We start from the raw sequence: 23,158 nt of genomic DNA on the forward strand, positions 1-23,158 counted from the left end.
TTACCAAAAATATGTAGAAGAATACATATCGGCCTAAAGAATTTTTTATTTATTTTTTTAGATTTTTGGGGGATATTTATTATAGCAAAATGTCAAAAATATATATATTTTTTTTTTTTCAAAATGATTTTGTTTTTTAGCGCAAAAAATAAAAACAGCAGAGGTGATCAAATACCACCAAAGGAAAGCTCTATTTGTGGGGAAAAAAAAGGACGTCAATATTGTTTGGGTGCAACGTCACACGACCGCGCAATTGTCAGTTAAAGCGGCGCAGTGCCAAATCGCAAAAATTGCTCTGGTCAGGAAGGGGGGTAAATCCTTCCAGGGCTGAAGCGGTTAAGAAGCAGGCAGTTTGGTGAATAATTTTCTAAATCAGAGCTTTGTGTCTGACAGATACCAAAAGCTAGGAACCGGCTTCAATCCCAACACCCTGGACAAGCAGAAGGAGCGGCAGAGGGGTTTACCCAAACAAGTCTTTGAGTCAGATGAGGCCCCAGAGAGCAGCAGCTATCAGGATGAGCAGGTACAAGTATCCTTTGTTTATTTACAGCCACCGACTCGCACACTTACCTACAGTCCTGCTTTGTCCAGCACTGGGGACTGGCTCCAGTGTTAATTTTGGCAGCAATTTTTCGATTTAGTTTTAGTCTTAGGACTAAAATGGCATTTTAGTTTTAGTCCCATTTTTAGTCTTCTGCAATTGTTTTAGTTTTAGTGATATTTAGTAGACTAAATCTCCAGTACATTTTAGTCGAACTAAAACAAATTTTAGTCATCTAAAATCTAATGGGTGTAATTAAATTGTAAGCCATTACTTAACATTTCTCTACAATTTCCAAACTCATTATATACGGCTGGAGTGAAAAAATCTATTACGTTATTATTTATGGTATTGAGGTATGAACATGCACTACAGACCAATGTTAATTTTGAAGTAAAATTTCGATTTAGTCTTAGCCCTTATACACACGGTCGGACATTCCGACGGAAAAATGTCCGTTCGGACCGCGTTGTCGGAATATCCGACCGACAAAGTTTGAGAGCTGGACTATAAATTTTTCCGACAACATGATCCGATCGGACTTTGTCCGATCGTTTTGTAGAGAATTCCGATCGGACAACGTGCCACGCATGCTCAGATCAAATTCCTAGACCAAAGCTATTGGCTACTAGCCTGAACGTAGTCCCGTCGTAACTAAATTACGTCATCACGTTACAAACGATCAGATTTTCCGACAACTTTGTCCGACCGTGTGTATGCAGCACCAGTTTCAGACAAAATCCGTTGGAAAAAATCCAACGGATTTTGTTGTCGGAATGTCCGACCCGTGTGTACAAGGGCTTAGTCTTTTGACTAAAATGCCATTTTCGTTTTAGTCGTATTTTAGTCATCTCAGTTGTTTTTAGTTTTAGTCATATTTTAGTCGACTAAAATAATATTCATTTAGTCGACTAAAATGTTTTAAGCTGTTTTAGTTGACGAAATTAACACTGTGACTGGTTCAGGTGGGGTGGGAGCATTTGGCTTGGTCTATCCGTGAATGTCGTCAGGCTTAATAGGGTCATTTTGAATCATTAGGACAGGCCTCTTGAGTTTTTGTTTTTTTTTGCTGATAAGTTTAGCTATTGTGTTGTATCCAGTGAGCTCATCTGGAAGTTTAAAAATAAATAAATAATCAGGCTGGTGTAGTCTTATTTGTCAATGCGTGTTGTCATGAAGGGTCAGTGTTGTCTCGGAACAACTATGTTGGCCAAACTAATGGTTTGGCCAACATACACAGATTTCATAAATTATACTCCGAACTGAAGAGGAAGCCTTGATATGTATACAAGAAGGGTGCAGCTTAATCACTCCAGTCTCCTGTGTCTCCACCCGGCCATTCCACTGCTAGAACTACTTTAGCACTCTGCTGGAAGTTTGTATTACATCCAGAGAGTGAAGGGTTAAGAACAAGCTCATGGCTGTAAAAAGTTGCCCAGTCGACTTTACAGCTGTCTGAATTTTTTCAGACCCGGCATCTCAGTTTCACTTTATCTGAGGTTGCAGTTCCTTGAAAAAGTATTCATACCCTTTGAAATGTTCCTAATTTTGCCATGGGGGTGTATTTCATATTGGCAACAGAGGCACTTGACAGGACTTCTTAGGTAGGTACCTCTAGATCCTAAGGATAAGTAAGGATCTCTAATAAACCTCTGAGGGCTTCACAGAACAACTGTATTTTATACTCGGATTAGGTTATAAAAAAAAAAGTTTAGTTTTCAAAATTTTGACAGGTAGGGCACCACTAGATCCTGGTGCCCAACCTGCAGTCTTTTTTGTGTGGCCCTCGGGGCCCCTACAGATACTAATCTGTGTTTCATTATTGTCCTTTAAAGAGGAAGTAAACCCTGATGGGTTTTACTTCCTCTTTGTCTCCCTGCAAAGGTAAAGCATAATGGACTACTGTGCATCGCATCGCATAGTAGCCCATTATGTATCACTTAAGCCCCATACACACTATCAGATTTTCTGCTGAGTTTTTCCTTCAGATTTACCAAAACCATGTAGTAGAAGGGCCTGCCTGATTGCATACACATTGAAACTCCTAAGGTTTGACCTCATATTATATGGTTTTGGTAAATCTGAAGGAAAAACTCAGCAGAAAATCTGATAGTGTGCATGGGACTTTACCTGACACAGGAGCCAGCGATGTCACCGCTGTCCCCTGTAGCACGAAGCGTCCATCTTCTTCCGGGTATCACTGCTCCGGCATTGTGACTGGCCAGAGCAGCGATGACGTCACTCCCGCGCAAATGCGCACGGGAGCCGCCACTAACGGCATATCGCCGTTAGCAGCGGCATGCTCAGTACGCCTGCGCGTCGTTGTCTACGGCGCATGCGCCGTAGACAGCGGTGCCTGTCTTTTTGCAAATATCTCCTAAACCGTATAGGTTTAGGAGATATTTCTTGGACCTACAGGTAAGCCTTAATCTAGGCTTACCTGTAGGTCAAAGTGGTCTGTAAGGGTTTACAACCACTTTAAAATCTGATTTCTAGCAGTCATCTGTACAGAGCCTTGAAAAAGTATTCATACCCCTTGACATTCTCCACATTTTGCCATGTCACAACAAAAAATATGAATGTATTTTATTTGGATTTTATGTGATAGACCAGCACAAAGTAGCACTTAATTGTGAAGTGGAAAGAAAATGATAAATGGCTTTCAACATTTTTTTTTTTTTTACAAATAAATATGTGAAAAGTGTGACGTGCATTTGTATTCAGCCCCCTTTACTCTGATACTCCTAACTAAAACCAATTGCCTTCAGAAGTCACCTAATTAGTAAAAAGAGTCCGCCTGGGTATAACATACGGCTGTTCTGTGAAGCCCTCAAAGGTTTATTAGAGATCCTTACTGAATAAACAGCATCGTGAAGGCCAAGGAACACACCACACCAGACAGGTCAGGGATGAAGTTGTGGAAAAGTTTAAAGCAGGGTTAGGTTATAAAAAAGTTTGTTTTCAACATTTTTTTTTTTAATGAATAAATATGTATCATGTCTGCAGTCTCTGATCATATCTTGTATCCTGTCTGTAGTCTGTGACCATCTCTTGTATCATGTCTGCAGTCTTTGACCATCTCTTGTATCATGTCTGCAGGCTCTGACCATCACTTGTATCATGTCTGCAGGCTCTGACCATCACTTGTATCATGTCTGCAGGCTCTGACCATCTCTTGTATCATGTCTGCAGGCTCTGACCATCTCTTGTATCATGTCTGCAGGCTCTGACCATCACTTGTATCATGTCTGCAGGCTCTGACCATCACTTGTATCATGTCTGCAGGCTCTGACCATCTCTTGTATCATGTCTGCAGGCTCTGACCATCTCTTGTATCATGTCTGCAGGCTCTGACCATCTCTTGTATCACGTCTGCAGGCTCTGACCATCTCTTGTATCACGTCTTTAGTCTCTGACCATCTCTTGCATCACGTTTACAGTCTCTGACCATCTTTTGTATTATGCTCAAACCTTTAACTATATGATGTTGTGTGTCTGCTGTCTCTGATACTGAGTATTCACAGAATTATATGTGTGGCCCTTTGGTGATGTCAAGGCCTAAACGAATCAAAGAGCCATCCAACCAAATCAGTTTGTAGCACAGTAAAGTTTTCTTAAAACCAAAGATGTAATGAGGAATAATCCTCTTATTTTTGGGATATGTGATAGAATGGGACAAGTCAATACCTTCTATTCTAGGAAGGCTTTACTCATCTAAATATGAATCTATAGAACACAAGCAAATGTATGAAAATGAATCCCACTTATCCCGATATAGATTGTAAAATAAGATGTCTGAAAATATGACTGCAGAATAGGATGCCTAAAATCTCAATCTCTCTCTTTACAAAGGATGATCTGAAGAGGCGGTCAATGTCCATGGACGACACGCCGCGAGGAAGCTGGGCCTGCAGCATCTTCGACCTCAAAAACTCCCTCCCTGACGCCCTGCTTTCAAACCTGCTCGACCGCACCCCCAACGAGGAGATCGATCACATAAACGAACACCAAAGGAAGTCAAGCCGACACAAAGAAGTCTTTGCACTACATCCAGCTCAGGACGAGGTATGATCAGGATAAGATTCAGAGATTCCCATGAGCCCTTTGCACCTACTTGCCCATACAGGCATCTGGTCTACCCAGCCATTGTCAGAATGCTTTGAAGTTTTGTATTTGTAAAGATTACACGCATCAATAGGCTTATGAATGTTCCCATGCTTCCTGTTCTTTATCTTCAGAAGCAATAAATGCTCAAATGCCAAAGTTTTTTTTATTTTTTTATAAGCATCTTTATGGAAACGAACATTAAGAACTTAGAAAATGAAATGTATCCTGCAAAATTAGGGCTTGCCCATGTTATTTCCAGATATTATTATTAATTATTTTATTTTATTTTAAGAAATTCTCTTTATTGTTTATAATGACATTGCTGATTAAACCCTCCATGACCAAGGTCAAAACAAACCTTAAAAGCGAAAGTATTGGTTTCCCAAAATAAAAATGAATTATACTCACTTAGGTGGATGCTGCATAGATTCTCCCCGAACCCACCAACCCCCCCCCCCCCCCCCCGCTGTGCTCTGAGAACTGGGCGATTAAACTCTGTTGATCACTCAGTTCTCCCTTGTGACTGTCAGTCACTGGCTTTCTGCCCCTCTCACTGGAGTGCTGGGATGCCAGTCCAGGCTGCTTGGTGGATTCGAACTGCAAAGTTGGAATTCAGCTCCTGGACTGGCTGAGTGACGTTGACTGACAGCAGGCTTCAGCCCGCTAACGGCTGAAAACATTTCACAGGAGTGCAGTACGTTCTGCACTCCTGTGACCCATAGAAGAAGTAGGGCCAAAATAGTTTTGACTATACTTCTCTTTTAAAGTGGACTATACACCTTTTAACTTCTATGCAAATCTCGCACTAGCCAGATAAAAATAGTGTGTGTGTGTGTGTATGTATATATATATATATATATATATATATATATATTAGAGCTGCACAATTAATCGTCAAGAATCGCAATCTTTACTGAAGTGTTTCACAATTCTTTCTATGCAAAGAATTCTCTCTGCTCTGCTGAAGCAGCAGCCCTCAAAAGAAAGGAAGAGAAAAACTGGGCAGTCTGCCAAGAATCAAAACATTCTTTATCAGTTGAACTTAAGTATAAACATTGTAACAATCTGTCAGTGGTAAAGACTTTGTGTCTAAGCGAAAAAAACAAAACCTTCTTCTGACATTTGTTGGTTTCAAGTTAAAATCATTTTTTTTTTTTTGCTAGAAAATTACTTGGAACCTCCAAACATATATATTTAGTAGACAGCCTAGAGCAGCCTTTCTCAACCTTTTCAACACAGAGGAACCCTTGAAATAGTTCTCCGGTCTCAGGGAACCCCTGCTATAAATTTGAAATCTACAACTCCTGATACATCACTGTGATGGTCAGTGGGAAGAATGGTCCTTACACTTGTGGTCATTGGGAAGAATTATCTCCTTACAGATAGCGAAAAAGATCAATGGTGTGAGTTGGAACTTATCTGAGAGGCAGAAATCGCCCAATGCTGAAGGAACCCCCAGCAACCTCTGGAGGAACCCCAGTTGAGAATCACTGCCGTAGAGAATAAAATGGTGGTTGTTGCAATATTTTATGTCACACTGTATTTGCGCAACTATCTTTCAAATGCAATTTTTTTTTTTTAAATTACTTTAATGAATTAAAAATAAAAAATAAAACTAACCAGTAAAGTTAGCCCATTTATTTTTTGTATTATGTGAAAGATTTTACATCGAGATAATCGCAGTCTTTTTATTCTAAGCAAAAAAATTGTGATTCTCATTTTGGCCAGAATCGTGCAGCTCTAATATATATATATATATATATATATATATATATATATATATATATATATATATATATATATATGTAATCTCTATCTATCAAATGAAATGAAAGCATTGCTGCTAGCATCTAACCATATTACCACACCAAGATATATAGTACAAGCAAGTGCTGTGCAACAAAAAATGCAAAATGAATATGTATGTGTGCAAAAAAACTAAAAAATTATATATATATATATATATATATATATATATATATACACACACACACAAATATATATGTTCAACAAAAAAAAAATTGTAAGACCTAATATAAGCTTTGACAACGTTTTACCATTTCTTTGTGGCACTTAAATGAGTGTGTGTGTGTATATATATTTTTTGTTGCGTAGCACTTTTTTGTACTATATACTTTTTAACTTGTACCTACAGTGAGTATGTCCTAAACTTGCACCGTTTAGCAGATATTCACATGGGATGCAGCCAGTGACGTCACTGGCGCATTTGCTCTGAAGGGGCAGGATTCTGTGCCGGGGCTCCTGCACGCATGGGCAGAAGTGACATCATTAGGACCCCCTGCCATTCATACAGCCAGAGCCCACCAACCCGGAATGAAGGTCGGGTGAAGATGGAAGTGCTGGGGGGGGGGGGGGGGCTCCATGTGCAGGTAAGTCTGTTATACAGTGAGAGAAAAAAGTATTTGATCGACTGCTGATTTTGTGCATTTGCCCACTGACAAAGAAATGATCAGTCTATCATTTTAATGGTCGGTTTATTATAACATTGAGAGACAGAATAACAACAAAAATGTCCAGAAAAAAAGGCATTTCACTAAAGTTATAAATTGATTTGCATTTTAATGAGTTAAATACGCATTTGATCCCTTATCAATCAGCAAGATTTCTGGCTCCCAGGTGTCTTCTATGCTTGTAACAAGCTGAGATTAGGAGCACTCTTTTAAAGGGAGTGCTCTTAATCTAAGCTTGTTACCTGTATAAAAGACACCTGTCCGCAGAAGCAATCAATCAGATTCCAATCTCTCCACCATGGCCAAGACCAAAGAACTGTCCAAGGATGTCAGGGACAGGATTGTAGATCTACACAAGGCTGGAATGGGCTACAAGACCGTCGTCAAGCAGCTTGGTGAGAGGGTGAAAACAGTTGCTGCGATTTTTTTGCAGAAACACAAAATAACTGTCAGTCTCCCTCGGTCTGGGGCTCCATGCAAGATCTCAACTCGTGGGGTTTCAATGATCATGAGAACTGTGAGGAATCGACTCAGAACTACACGGGAGAATCTTGTCAATGATCTCAAGGCAGCTGGGACCATCGTCACCAAGAAAACAATTGGTAACACACTAAGCCGTGAAGGACTGAAATCCTGCAGCGCCCGCAAGGTCCCTCTGTTTAAGACAACACATGTTCATTAGCAAGCTTCAGATGGGTCTGTATATCTGAATGATTCAGAGGAGAACTGGGTGAAAGTGTTGTGGTTGGATGAGGCCAAAATCGAGCTCTTTGCCATCAACTCAACTTGCCGTGTTTGGAGGAGGAGAAATGCTGCCTATGACCCCAAGAATACCATCCCCACCATCAAACATGGAAGTGGAAACAATATGCTATAGGGTTTTTTTCTGCTAAGGGGACAGGACAACTTCACCACATCAAAGAGACAATGCACGGAGCCATGTACTGTCAAATCATGAGTGAGAACCTCCTTTCCTGAGCAAGGGCATTGAAAATGGATCATGGATGGGTATTCCAGCATGACAACAACCCAAAACACACAACCAAGTCAACAAAGGAGGGGCTCAAGAAGAAGCACATTGATGTTCTGGTGTGGCCTAGCCAGTCTCCAGACCTTAATCCTATAGAAAATATGTGGAGGGAGCTAAAGGTTCGTCTCGAAACCTTAATGATTGGAGGGGATCTGCAAAGAGGAATGGGACAAAATCCCTCCTGAGATCTGTGCAAACCAAAAACATAACATCATAGCAAATCCTTATCTCAAATATAAACAATCTCCTTTTTTTTTTTTAAATCTCTTTTAAAAAAAGGAACAATAAAATTACAAATGTAATAATGATTCATTCTATGGCTGCTAGCAATAAAATAAAGATAAAAATGAAAGATAAAAATAAAAATTTAGTAACAATCATGTGAATAGAAGTGAAGAGAGGATCTTTTTAAAAATAAAAAAGTTAGCGAGAGGGACTTCGGGGTCGCTTTTATGACGGGTTTCACACGTCAACACAAACAAATAGAACAAATTATTTGTAAGCATTGGCATCTGCTGTTAAAGGATGCTGATCTAAATAAGACATTGCTAAGTAGACCACAGCTTATTTATACCCAACCCCCTTCTTTATGTCTAAAACTAGCACCCAATGTTATAGACCCACCTAGAAAGGAATGCACATTCTTGAATCAAGTGTGTTTTTTCAGTTGTGGGAGGTGTGTAATGTGTAGCATTTCCAAACACAGGGTAAAAAAGACAACGCATTTCACCGCTCACTCCTCTGGTGAGTCCTTTAAAATCAGGAAGTTCATTATATGTGGTACCACGCACGTCACATATCTTTTGTCGTGTCCATGTGGACTACAATACGTGGGTAGAACCACTAGAAAATTAGGAGTGGGACTTCGGGAACATGTTAATAGGATCAGGAAGGGCTGCAAGCACCACAGCTTGTCCAACCACTTTAGACTCCATCATGGAAGAGATCCGAGTTGTTTGACCTTCTGTGGTATAGATAGGATTGAGGGCCACTGGCAAGGAGGTAACCTTAAGAGGGCCATCTCTCGTAATGAAACCCAGTGGATCCATCGTCTTAGAGCAATGAGCCCATTGGGGTTGAACGTCAAACTGGATTTGAATTGTCTTTTGTCCAATTGGTAACATTTTTAGTCTTTACATTTCACATAATTGTTATTACGTTTTTATTTTTATCTTTCATTTTTATTTGATTTTCATTTTATTTTTTTATTTTTTTATTTTTATTTTATTTTATTGTCAGCAGCCATAGAATGAATCATTATTAAATTTGCAATTTTGTTGTCCCTTTTTTAAATAAAAAGAGATTGTTTATATTTGAGATAAGGATTTGCTATGATATGTTTTTATAATGTCTTTACCTGGATTGACGTCAGTTGGAAATATCAGCATTATAGGAATCATGTAAGTAATATATATCCAACCAATATTGTGGCCGCCCGTCTCTTCTAAGGTAAGCACTCTAGCGGTAGAGGAGACATGTTTTGTCCTACCAACAAAATAGCCGCCACATTTTGGCTGAAAAAGGGGGAGGTGTCCTTCTCCCTGTATTTATAGACGGCCCTGTCAACCATAAATGAGGTCCTTGATGATGCCTTGTGGGAGGGCGAAACACGTTGACGTAATTTCCGGTTCCGAGACTAACAGGCGTCACTTCCGGTTATTGGTGGAAAGCACGCCAACAGCGGCGTTTCCTATTTGCAATCTGTTGACATTTTATGCCTTTTTTTACCCTGCATTTGTTAAGTATCCATTCATACTTGCGCAATAAACACATTGCCAAACAGTACTTCACTATAGTTCCCTCCTTTATTTCGTTTTGGTTACTAATATCTTGGATGATTATCATGAGCATGTGAGATCTGCCTGGTGAATTGATGTAAAGCTGTCAACCCCGCACAGTGATTGGGTTGTGCGGCGGCCGGCGGGTGCTCCTGACAACTTTTCACTGCATGCTCTGGCTGGCTGCCGCCCCTCTTAAAGTGCCACCTGGGACAATGGTCCCACTGGGTCCCATGGTTGGGCCGGCCCTGTGTACAGGTACATATCTGCACTTACAGCATTTTTAAAGTGATCGAACATAGGGGAATGTAAATGTATTGCAGGGATGTATTGAATATGTTTATTTGCCCAGACTTTTTTCTTTCTTTATTCAGGACGGCACAGTGGTGTAGCGCTTAGCACTTTCACCTAGCAGTAAAAAGGGTTGCTGGTTCGAATCCCAACCACGACACTACCTGCCTGGAGTTTGCATGTTCTCCCTGTGCCTGCGTGTGTTTCCTCCGGGCACTCCGGTTTCCTCCCACACTTCAAAGACATGCTGTAGGTTCATTGGCTTCTGTCCCAAATTGGCCCTAGTATATGCATGTTAGTTAGGGACCTTGGATTGTGGGCTCCTTGAGGGTAGTGACCGATGTGAGTGTGCGATGTCTGTGTGGAGCGCGGTGCAAATTGACAGCGCTATATGGGAACCCTAAATTAAAAAAAAAAAAATATATATATATATATATATATATATATATATATATATATATATATATATATATATATATATATAAATGAGCATCCTATTGAGACGCAATGTTCAGGGATAGGGACAATTATAGACACGCACCCACAGTCACTCAGGTTGAACTGGATGGACTGGTGTCTTTATTCAACCTAACTAACTTTGTAACTATGTAGTCAAGGTCAGTGATGTGTCAAGTAAATATGAACCTTTTTGATTTCTAGGATGAACCTATCGAGCGCCTCAGTGTTCCTGAAGTACCAAAAGAACATTTTGGCCAGAGGCTGCTGGTGAAATGTCTGACCCTCAAGTAAGTGCCGAAACCATCACACAAGAGGTTGTAGGAATTCCTCTTTTCATAGTTGGTATAACGATCAATCACTCCCCCATGTACGCCTCTGAGCACCTGTTGTCTCTCTCATTGTTTTATGCACACTTTACTAATTTGTGAATCTAATTCGTATAGTGCAGTGTTGGTCAACTTTATTGATATGTGAGGCCTCAAGTGCGGCCTTTGACATCGTCAAAAGATGGCACATAAAATGTTGTGAATATCTGAGACTGCAGACAAACAGGATATAGTCAAAGGTTATGGACATGATACAGGAGATGGTGAGAGACTATGTACATTGTAATGGAGATTGTCAGAGGCTTCAGATGTGATACAAGAGATGGTCAGAGAGTGCAGACATGATACAGGAGATGGCCAGAGAGTGCAGCCATGATACAGGAGATGGCCAGAGAGTGCAGCCATGATACAGGAGATGGCCAGAGAGTGCAGACATGATGCAGGAGATGGCCAGAGAGTGCAGACATGATACAGGAGATGACCAGAGAGTGCAAACATGATACAGGAGATGGCCAGAGAGTGCAGACATGATACAGGAGATGGCCAGAGAGTGCAGACATGGTACAGGAGATGGCCACAGAGTGCAGACATGGTACAGGAGATGGCCACAGAGTGCAGAGATGGTACAGGAGATGGCCACAGAGTGCAGGCATGATACAGGAGATGGCCAGAGAGTGCAGCCATGATACAGGAGATGGCCAGAGAGTGCAGCCATGATACAGGAGATGGCCAGAGAGTGCAGCCATGATACAGGAGATGGCCAGAGAGTGCAGCCATGATACAGGAGATGGCCAGAGAGTGCAGCCATGATACAGGAGATGGCCAGAGAGTGCAGCCATGGTACAGGAGATGGCCAGAGAGTGCAGCCATGATACAGGAGATGGCCAGAGAGTGCAGACATGATACAGGAGATGGCCAGAGAGTGCAGACATGGTACAGGAGATGGCCAGAGAGTGCAGACATGGTACAGGAGATGGCCAGAGAGTGCAGACATGGTACAGGAGATGGCCAGAGAGTGCAGACATGGTACAGGAGATGGCCAGAGAGTGCAGACATGGTACAGGAGATGGCCAGAGAGTGCAGACATGGTACAGGAGATGGCCAGAGAGTGCAGGCATGATACAGGAGATGGCCAGAGAGTGCAGACATGATACAGGAGATGGCCAGAGAGTGCAGACATGATACAGGAGATGGCCAGAGAGTGCAGACATGATACAGGAGATGGCCAGAGAGTGCAGACATGATACAGGAGATGGCCAGAGAGTGCAGACTTGATACAGGAGATGGCCAGAGAGTGCAGACATGATACAAGAGATGGCCAAAGACTGCAGACATGATAGAAGAGATAATAATAGACTGCCGACATAATACAGGAGTCTGTCAGAGACTGCAGATATGTTTTAAGAGTTTTTGGAGACTAGAGACATGTGACAGTGCCTTGAAAAATTATTCATACCCTTTGACATTTTCCACATTTTGTCATGTTACAACCAAAAACCTAAATGTATTTTACTGGGATTTTATGTGATAGACCAACACAAAGTGGTACATAATTGTAAAGTGGAAGGAAAATGATAAATGGGTTTCAAAATATTTTACAAATAAATATGTGAAAAGTATGGGATACATTTGTATGGCGCCCCCCAGAGTCAATACTTTGTAGAACCGCCTTTCTCTGCAATTACAGCTGCAAGTCTTTTTGGGGATGTCTCTACCAGCTTTGCACATCTAGAGAGGGACATTTTTGCCCATTCTTCTTTGCAAAATATGTGAAGCTCTGTCAGATTGGATGGAGAGCGTCTGTGAACAGCAATTTTCAAGTCCTGCCACAGATTCTCATTTGGATTTAGGTCGGGACTTTGGCCATTCTAACACATGAATATACTTTGATCTAAACCATTCTATTGTAGCTCTGGCTGTATGTTTCGGGTCGTTGTCCTGCTGGAAGGTGAACCTCCGCCCCAGTCTCAAGTCTTTTGCAGACTCATAAGCCCCATACACACTATCAGTTTTAGTTTTTCCTTCAGATTTACCAAAACCATATAATATGAGGTCAAACCTTGGGAGTTTCAATCTGTATGCAATCAGGCAGGCCCTTCTACTACATGGTTTTGGTAAACTTGAAGGAAAAAATCAGCAGAAAATCTGATAGTGTGTACGGGGCATAACAGGTTTTCTTCTAATGCCGCGTACACACGATCGGAATTCTTGACGGAAAAAGATCCGATGGAATTCCGCTCAAGCTGTCTTGCCTACACACGGTCACACCAAATTCCGATAGTTAAGAATTCAGTAACGTACAACACGTACGATGGGACTAGAAAATGGAAGGTCAATAGCCAGTAGCCAATAGCTTCCGTCTCGTAGTTGAATCTGAGCATGCGTGATTTTTGGCTTGTCGGAATTGCATACACGCGATCGGAATTTCCGATAGAAAGTTTTTCCGTCGGGAAGATTTAGAACATGCTATACATTTTTTGGCTGTCGGAAATTTGGACAGCTAAATTCCAATGGAGCATACACACGGTCGCATTTTCCGATGAAAAGCTCTCATCTGTCTTTTTCTGGCCGGAATTCCGATCGTGTGTACACGGCATTAGATTGTCCTGTATTTGGCTCCAACCATCTTTCCATCAGCTCTGACCAGCTTCCCTGTCCCTGCTGAAGAAAAAAAAATAAAACAAAACAAAATAACAGTCTTTGCGCTACAAGTCCAAGGAGTTCAAAACAGAAACACACCAACCAAGGAAATCCTCAAGGGAAAGAGTTAATTCAGAAGTCTATCTGACACCACACTCTTTGCAGCTCTGTAATCAGGGGGAAACTGAGACCCCTTTCACACCACACCGCCCATTGCGTCGGCGGTAAAACGCCACTATTTTTAGCAGCGTTTTACCACCGGATTTGCGGCGCATTTCAGGGGCGTTAGCGGGGAGCTTTTACCCCCCGCTAGCGGCCGCGAAAGGGTTAAAACCGCCGGCAATACGCCGCAATAGCGGTGTTTTGCCGGCGGTATTAGAGCGCTGTCCCATTGATTTTAATGGGGAGCAGTGGTGGAGGAGAGGTAAACGCACCGCTTCTTCACCGCTCCAAAGAAGCTGCTGGCAGGACTTTTTTCTGATGTCCTGCCAGCGCACCGCTGTAGGCTTTCACACTACAGACAATGGTGCAGCTTCTTTAGGGCGGATTGCAGGCGCTATTTCTAACGCTATAGCGCCTGCAAAACGCCCTGCTGTGAAAGGGGTCTAATAGCTGTGAAGACATAAGAAAAATCTGAGTGTACAGGCTCCTGGCGCAAAAAACGTTTGTTTATTGGCACTTATAAGTGTAGGTGAAACACAAGCGTCAAAACTCCTCCAGTAGGGAACCCTGAACTGGGTCCCATCCGAGTGCCGTGTTTAATGAGATGTCCAAAGGATGAATGGATTCACAGGCTCATCAAGTAGCTTCTGACAGGCTGCAAGCAAACCACTCACCTGCTGAAGAAAAGCAAAAAGAAGACTGCAGGTTGGGCACCAGGGTCTAGTGGTGCCCTATAAGAAGTCCTGTCAAGTGCCTCTGTTGTGACCCCCCGAAAAATAAACAAAAAACGTTTCCTTGCTTAGATACAGACTATATACTGAGAAGATACAGTTGCAAAAAGACTCTTCTGAAACTGATATTTCTTCTGGGTATGATGGATTGCTGATCCCTGCTGCACTTAGTGCACTATGTTCACTAGTGATGTTGAGGCCAGCAGGAGACTCCAAAGAGTGCAATGGGGGACCAAGAAATTACAATTCTGTAAATGTCAGTTTCTAAAGACTCTTCCAGTGGCTTTCTTGTGATACAGCCCACATTTCTTTGCAGGGAAACCACTTTGTGACGTTTTTTATTTCATCAGCAACAGTGCTTTAATATTACTAAACAGGTTGTACATTCAGTGCCTAATATGTGAATGGCATTTTTGAGGTACTGCAGTACCCTGGATTTCTCACAAGAGGGCACTATATGCTACTTTCTGAATTCAGCGTTGTATGGTTAATTCTAAGCAGTTTTGATACATGCATAGCTCCCAACTGTCCCTGATTTGAAGCAATGTCCCTCATTCCTCCTCATTTGTCCCTCCATTTTTGGTCTGATCTATATAGATGTATATAAAATGCACTTTTTATCTATCAAAAAGTGTTTTCCAGCGCTAAACCTTTCATCTGATTTCTAAATTGCTGCATCTGTAAATTCTAAAAGCCAATATAAAGAAATAGTAGGGGTAAAAAAAAAAAAAGCACTTGTGGGTTTAAACAATCTTGTGTTTTTTTTTTTTTTTTTTTGTACAATTCTCCTTTAAAGGGGGCGTGTCCTATGCCTGCATACTTTTGCTGATAGGTGTCCCTCATTACCATCTCAAAAAGTTGGGAGGTGTGTACATTTGGCATCACTTTCCCGACGTAGGCCATTCACACGGGACATTATTCCGTGTCTAAATGCAGGGCCTTGTTTTGCACGGCACAGGGATGCACAGGTGCTGCGTGCATCTCTCATGGTGGCAGTCCCATAGCTGTCTGTCTGTACATGTAGCTGCATGGACAACAGTAACTGTGTCCCAATGTGACATTTGTGCAGGTGCACGGCCCCCAAACGCACCCAATGAGATTTTGGGGTACACACACCTACACAGATGACCTATTGGGACATAGCGGCTGTGCTCGTGCAGACACGTGTACCAAAAGACCTCTATGGGACTGCTGTCATGAGTTTGCACACAAAACCTGTGCACCCCCCATGCCTTCAAAACGGCGTCCCCGCATGGGACACGGAAGTAATTACTCATGTGACGTGTGCTTGCACATGCAGGACAAAGCCACAGGTGCATTTTGAAGCGTAGCTGAACCAAAAAACAAGAACGTTGTACAGGAGATCAAACCACTGACTCATTCTGGCAATTATTTGTTAGACCAACAAGAGAGCTTTAAAGGTAAAATAATCCCTATTAAAGGGGATTTGTTTTTAGAAGTAAAAGCATTTCCAAACCTAAGAATAAAATTATTAAAATATATTCTATTACAGTTTATCAGTCTTTAGATGCGGTGCAGCCTTTGTTTTGTTTTTTTGTTTTTTTTTGTTTTTTTTTTCTCCGACATTTTGCATTTATTTTATTTTCATTGGTGATCCTGCCAGTTACATAGTTCCAGTTCTATGGTGATAATGCTCCTTGATTTTTGCGCCTCACTTTTTAGGCCTTTTAAGATTTAATTTTCAGCTGGTGATTTAAAAATCCAGGCAATGAAATCCCCTCCCTTCCAAAAGCCAAACATAACACTTAATTCTGGAGAGATACAAAGTAACATTGTTACTTTTGTATAGATTTTGTTTCATTCATGTGCAGGTCAGTTATGAGCTGCCATCTGCTTGTGATGTCACTTTAAGACCCCTTTCGCACCGAGCTGCCTAGGGCGCCAGCGGTAAAGCGGCGTTATTTTTAGCGCCGTTTTACCTGCACTATTCGGCAGCTAGCGGGGCAGTTTTAACCCCCCCCCCTCCCGCGCACGCTAGCGGCCGAAAAGGGGTGAAATCCGCCTGCAAACCTCCGCCGGAGCGGTATTTTGCCGGCAGTATCGCAGCACTGCCCCGTTGATTTCAATGGCGAGCAGCGGTGGAGGAGCGGTGCATTCACTGCTACAAAGAAGCTGCCGGCAAGACTTTTTCTGGCGCCCTGCCGGCGCACCGCTCCAGTGTGAAAGCCCTCGTACTAATGGTCGGATTTTAGGCAGTTTAGGAAGCTTCATGAGCGTGATCACGGGTCCCGTGGACTCGGTGTCCGCAGGGATACCCGCGATCGCCTCACGGAGAGGAAGAACGGGGAAAAGCTCATGTAAACAAGCATCTCCCCGTTCTGCCTAGTTACACTGACACTGATCTCTGCTCCCTGTAATCAGGAACGTTGATCAGTGATGTGTCACACACAGTCCCTCCCCCCTCACAGTTGGAATCACTCCCTAGGACACACTTAAAGCGGTTGTATAGTAAAAATTTTTACTTTGACCTACAGGTAAGCCTATAATAAGGCCTATAATAAGACTTACCTGTAGGTAAAAAGAATATCTCCTAAACCTATATGGTTTAGGAGATATTCCCCTCGCAATGCGCTGCTGACTTCAGAGGCGCATGTGCACTGGGGATTCTCGGCTGAAAGTCCGGCAGACGCCGGACCCTGCCGGGAAGAGAACTCCCGCGTGCATGTGCGGGAGTGACGACATCGTGGCTCCGGCCACTCACAGATCTGGAGCCGCCATACCTGGAAGACACGCCAAGGGAACATGTCAGCTCCCTTGGCGTGGACCGAGTGAGATGCCGGCGACTCATTCTAAGGTATTATATAATGAGCTAGTATGCGGTAAATACTAGCTCATTATGCCTTTTCCCTTACAGGTGTAAAAAAAATAAAAAAAGTCAGCGGGTTTACTCCCGCTTTAACGCCTACAGCGCCACCTAGTGGTTAACCCCGTCACTGCCAGTTACATTTACACAGTAATCAATGCATTTTTAATTGCACTGATCGCTGTATAAATGTGAATGGTCCCAAAATCACACCAGACGTGTCCAATCTGTCCGCCACAATGTCACAGTCACGATAAAAATCGCTGAACGCTGCCATTACTAATTAAAAAATAAATAAAAATGCCATAATTCTATCCCCTATTTTGTAGACGCTATAACTTGTGTGCAAACCAATCAAAAAAAGCATATTGCGATTTTTTTTTTTTTTTTTTTTTTTTTTTACCAAAAATATGTAGAAGAATATGTATCAGCCTAAACTGAGGAAACAAATGCTTTTTTGGTGATATTTATTGTAGAAAAATGTAAAAAAATAATGTTTTTTTTTTTTTTTCAAAATTGTCACTATTTTTGGTTTATAGCGCAAAAAATAAAAACCGCAGGGGTGATCAAATACCACCAAAAGAAAGCTCTATTTGTGTGGAAAAAAAGGTCAATTTTGGTAACATTTTTGTCAGTTTTGTTTGGGAGCCACGTCGCACGACCGCGCAATTGTCAGTTAAAGTGGCACAGTGCCGAATTGCAAAGAACACTCCAAATGGTCCGGGGCTTAATGGGTTAATTTGATCCCTTGGAGATCATTCAGTGATTCTAAAGGCACAATTTCTATAAAAAAATATAAAAAAATATAACAAATATGTTATACTTACGTGCCCTGTGCAAAGGTTTTGTACAAAGCAGCCTCAATCCTCCTCCTCCTCGGGTTCCCCGCCGATTTTCCTGGCTCCTCCCCCTGGCCACGTGCCCCCATAGCAAGCCGATGTGACCGAAACCTAAAGATGAAAAAAAAACAAAAAACTTCTGCCTTTACAACCACTTTAATCTTTTTATGTCACCACCTTTGCAGTATCCAGTCTGTAGCTTGAGATGTCACAATCTGTACAAACTTACCCGGAGCCGAATAGGTCAGACAGTGGCGGGTTGTGCTTGTAATGATCAGTACTTACCTATTCATTACTGTAGCTCGCTGTATTCGCACACTTTTATGTTTTGGAATGGAAAAGACAAATCGTTTTGGTATATAGATGTAAACGTTTATATACAGGTGACCACAATGCTCTTTATTGCCTTGCAGATTTGAAATAGAAATCGAACCGATATTTGCAAGTCTGGCCTTGTATGATGCCAAGGAAAAGAAGAAGGTGGGTGACAATGTTGCAGACTTTTATTGAGGGATGGGTGTAAGTCAACCTCGGCATCAGTTTAGGGTAAAAAAATAAAAAAATAAAAATAATAATTTAACATAATAATACAATTTTAAATAAAATTTTAAGTATTAAAAAAAAAAAAAAAATTAATAAAACATAAAAAAATAAAAATAAAAAACAGTGCTGGGATAATTGTGGGGATGTCACTGCTTTTAACAAAAATGCTAGTTTCCTGGCAGTCATGCTGAGCTTCTAGCTGCAGCACCGAGCAGCCCATAGTACTAGTTAGGCCTGATGCACACTGGACGTTTTTTTGGACGTTTTTACAGCAGCTGTTTTTGGCTGTAGACATATTTTTTTTTTTTCTACAGTCATTAAACTCCCCATCATGTTATCCTATGTGTCCATGCACACACAGGCTGTTATCAGCAAGTTTTGGGCAGTGGCGTCTTTGAGCAGTAAAAAAACAAACCAAAAGTGAGTGGGTTCTAAGTCTTTTAGCTGTAAAATGCTGATAAATATATATATATATATATATATATATATATATATATATATATATTATTAAATATTTATTTTATTATATATATTATTTTTATTATTAAATATTTATTTTATTATATATATATTATATTATTTAATTGTATTATTATTAAATATTTATTTTATTATATAAAATATTATTTATTTGTATTATTATTAAATATTTATTTTATTATATATATATATATATATATATATATATATAATAAAAAAATAAATATATAATAATACATATAATTTAATAATAAGAAGAATAAATTTTTTATATATATATATATATATATATATATTATATATATCTATATATAAAAAAATATATCATATATATATATATATATATATATATATATATATATATATATATATAATAAAAATATATCACATAGAAAAAATAAATATATAAAGTGTCCCTCTGAGCTCGCCCACAGGAAATCGCATTTGTGTAAGTCACGCCGCATATGGAAACAGTGTTCAAACCACACATGTGAGGTATCGCCGTGATCGTTATAGCGAGAGCAATTCTTCTAGCAAAAGATCTCCTCAGTAACTCAAAACGGGTAACCTGTAAGACATTCTTAAATGTCGCCTATGGAAATTTTTAAGCGCCGAACTTTGTCTCCGTTCCACGAGTGGGCACAATTTTGAAGCGTGACATGTTGGGTATCGAGATAACATTATCTTTCGCAATATAGAAAAAAAAAATCGAGCTAACTTTACTGTTGTCTTATTCTTTAATTCCAAAAAAATTTATTTAAAGAAAAAAAAGAAAAAATTGCGCTTGTAAAACCGCTGTGCAAATACGGTGTGACATAAAGCATTGCAACGACCGCCATTTTATTCTCTAGGGTATCTGAAAAAAAATAATAATATAATGTTTGGGGGTTCTAAGTATTTTTCGAGCAAAAAAAAAGCGGGTCCTTAAGTGGAACAAGCGTGTAGCGTAGATGGCGGTGTGGTGAGGTGGTGGGGTGGTGAGGAGGTGAGGTGGTGGGGAGGTGGGGAGGTGGTGGGGTGGTGAGGTGGTGAGGTGGTGGGGTGGTGAGGAGGTGAGGTGGTGGGGTGGTGAGGAGGTGAGGTGGTGAGGTGGGGTGGTGAGGTGGTGGGGTGGTGGGGTGGTGAGGAGGTGAGGTGGGGTGGTGAGGTGGGGTGGTGAGGTGGGGTGGTGAGGTGGTGGGGTGGTGGGGTGGTGAGGTGGGGTGGTGAGGTGGTGAGGTGGTGGGGTGGGGAGGTGGTGGGGTGGTGAGGTGGTGGGGTGGTGGGGTGGTGAGGAGGTGAGGTGGGGTGGTGAGGAGGTGAGGTGGTGGGGTGGTGAGGTGGTGGGGTGGTGAGGTGGTGGGGTGGTGAGCTCCCATGTTACTATCCTTTCACCCTTTTAGGGCTGCCTCATTATTATAAAGAAATTAATAATTCCATTTATTTCCCCAAGAACTTGTATTTTCAGGTTAATGAGGCTTATGGGATAGCTTATTCCAGATTCAGATGACTTCGGTGTGGGGGGCTCAGGCTGGCATTGGCAGCATATACTACAGAATACATCCTGGGGGGGAGGGGGGCATTGTGCCACATGCATTGCCACGTTTGAGCCGGCTTCATCTTACTCCCTTTTGTTGTCCTGAGCATGTATCTCTTTATGTGTGTATGGGAGCTTATTGGGAAGAGCTACAAATAATTCATTATGTGTCGATTTCTTTCCCTAAAAGATTTCAGAAAACTTCTTCTTTGATCTAAACTCGGAGCAGATAAAAGGAATGCTCCGCCCCTACGTTACTCAGGCGGCCATCACCACGTTGGCGAGATCTGCCATCTTCTCAATTACATATCCATCCCAAGACGTCTTCCTGGTTATTAAAGTAGGTATTCGTAATCGAGGGAAAAAAAAAATCACTTTTGTTACATTTACTGTATATAAATAACGGATGTACACGCCATATTGTAGGGTAGAGACCCTGTCGTTAGAACATTCAATTACAAAAAACAAAATGCTTCCCATAGGATTATACACTATATTACCAAAAGTATTGGGACACATACCTTTACATGCACATTAACTTTAATGGCATCCCAGTCCTAGTCCATAGGGTTCAATATTGAGTTGGCCCCGCCCTTTGCAGCTAAAACAGCTTCAACTCTTCTGGGAAGGCCGTCCACAAGGTTTAGGAGTGTGTCTATGGGAATGTTTGATCGTTCTTCCAGAAGAACATTTGTGAGGTCAGGCACTGATGTTGGACTAGGAGGCCTGGCTCAATTTCCGCTCTAATTCATCCCAAAGATATTCTATCGGGTGAAGGTCAGGACTCTGTGCAGGCCAGTCAAGTTCCTCCACCCCAAACTCGCTCATCCGTGTCTTTATGGACCTTGCTTTGTGCAGTGGTGCTCAGTCATGTTGGAACAGGAAGGGGCCGTCCCCAAACTGTTCCCACAAAGTTGGGAGCATGAAATTGTCCAAAATGTCTTGGTATGCTGACGCCTTAAAGCCCCATACACACTATCAGATTTTCTGCTGATTTTTGTCTTCAGATTTACCAAACCATGTAGTGAAAGGGCCTGCCTGATTGCATACACATTGAAACTCCTAAGGTTTGACCTCATATTATATGGTTTTGGTAAATCTGAAGGAAAAACTCAGCAGAAAATCTGATAGTGTGTATGGGACTTAAGTGTTCCCTTCACTGGAACTAAGGGGCCAAGCCCAACCCCTGAAAAACAACCCCCACACCATATTCCCCCCCCACCAAATGATTTGGACCAGTGTACAAAGCATGGTCCATAAAGACATGGATGAGCGAGTTTGGGGTGGACTAACTTGACTGGCCTGATCTTAACCCAATAAAACACCATTGGGATGAATTTGAGTGAAAACTGCGAGCCAGGTCTTCTCATCCACATCAGTGCCTGAACTCACCCCTCCACCAAATGATTTGGACCAGTGCACAAAGCAAGGCCCATAAAGACATGGGTGAGCGAGTTTGGGGTTGGAGGAACTTGACTGGCCTGCACAGAGTCCTGACCTCAACCCAATAGAACACCTTTGGGATGAATTAGAGCGGAGACTGCAAGCTAGGCCTTCTTGTCCACATCAGTGCCTGACCTCAGAAATAGTGATGGCCGAACGGTTCGCCCGGCGGTCGTTTCGCGGCGAATTTCCGACTTTCGCCGTCCGCGGGTTCGAACGCCTTTTTCCGTCGTTCGCCCCGGCGGACTTACGTGTTTAATGTATACAAGAACTTTAACCTTTCGTGACACGTTTATCATGTGTTACAGGACAACCAATTGAGACATGACAGCTCATGGACACTTGGACATTCCCCCTAACCTATAAATACACCCGATCCGGTGGCCATTTTACATTCTTTCTTCTGTCACTGTAGGGAAAGGATCCTGTGTGGAGTAGGGACAGAGAAAACGCTAGCTATTTGGTACACAAAAGTTCTTTTCAGGACTGGTATAGGTGTTAGGTCAGCAGCCTGAGTTTCTTTTGTCAGTTTAGATAAAGGGACAGAGCGCTGTATGCTGCTATTTTAGGGACAGCTCAGCCAGATTAGTCTTTCTTCATCATCATCATCATCATCATCATTAGCTGTTACTATCAGGTCCACAAAAGAGCTGTTCCAGCTAATCGTTCCAGCCTACTCTTTTTTGCCAATTTGTATAGGGACAGGCAGGAAGCAGTGTGTCAGGCAGTGAGGATAATTTTAAAGACTTGCTGTTACTATTAGTTCCACAAAGGTTCTTTTCAGGACTGGTATCAGTGGTACGGTAATAGGCTTGTACACGTATAATATTCTTTCTTCCAAATATAGAAAGAATATTATACTTGACTGCTGCCCTTCTGCTGCAGTCTGCTAATCATTCACAACTCACTTGTTCCACAAAGCTCTTTATCAGGACTGGTAACTTGGTCTGTCTAGGGTGCTACGGTACATAGGCTTG

General features: G+C 41.7%; 1 protein-coding gene across 7 annotated transcripts in view; it reads left to right on the top strand.

Annotated features, from left to right (window-relative positions):
* DOCK7 (dedicator of cytokinesis 7) overlaps positions 1 to 23,158 on the top strand; it is a 307,570-nt gene that overhangs the window by 28,899 nt on the left and 255,513 nt on the right. For all 7 annotated transcript variants that reach the window (XM_077450575.1, XM_077450569.1, XM_077450571.1 and 4 more), the window contains exons 5-9: positions 394 to 523; positions 4,394 to 4,606; positions 10,879 to 10,964; positions 18,613 to 18,679; positions 20,929 to 21,078. In XM_077450575.1, the coding sequence (XP_077306701.1) occupies positions 394 to 523; positions 4,394 to 4,606; positions 10,879 to 10,964; positions 18,613 to 18,679; positions 20,929 to 21,078 (646 nt within the window). The remainder of the gene's footprint in view (positions 1 to 393; positions 524 to 4,393; positions 4,607 to 10,878; positions 10,965 to 18,612; positions 18,680 to 20,928; positions 21,079 to 23,158) is intronic.

This window comes from Lithobates pipiens, unplaced genomic scaffold, assembly GCF_037356315.1.
Source record: "Lithobates pipiens isolate NorthernLeopardFrog02 unplaced genomic scaffold, aLitPip1_a1.2 Scaffold_23, whole genome shotgun sequence".
NCBI classification, from domain to species: domain Eukaryota; kingdom Metazoa; phylum Chordata; class Amphibia; order Anura; family Ranidae; genus Lithobates; species Lithobates pipiens.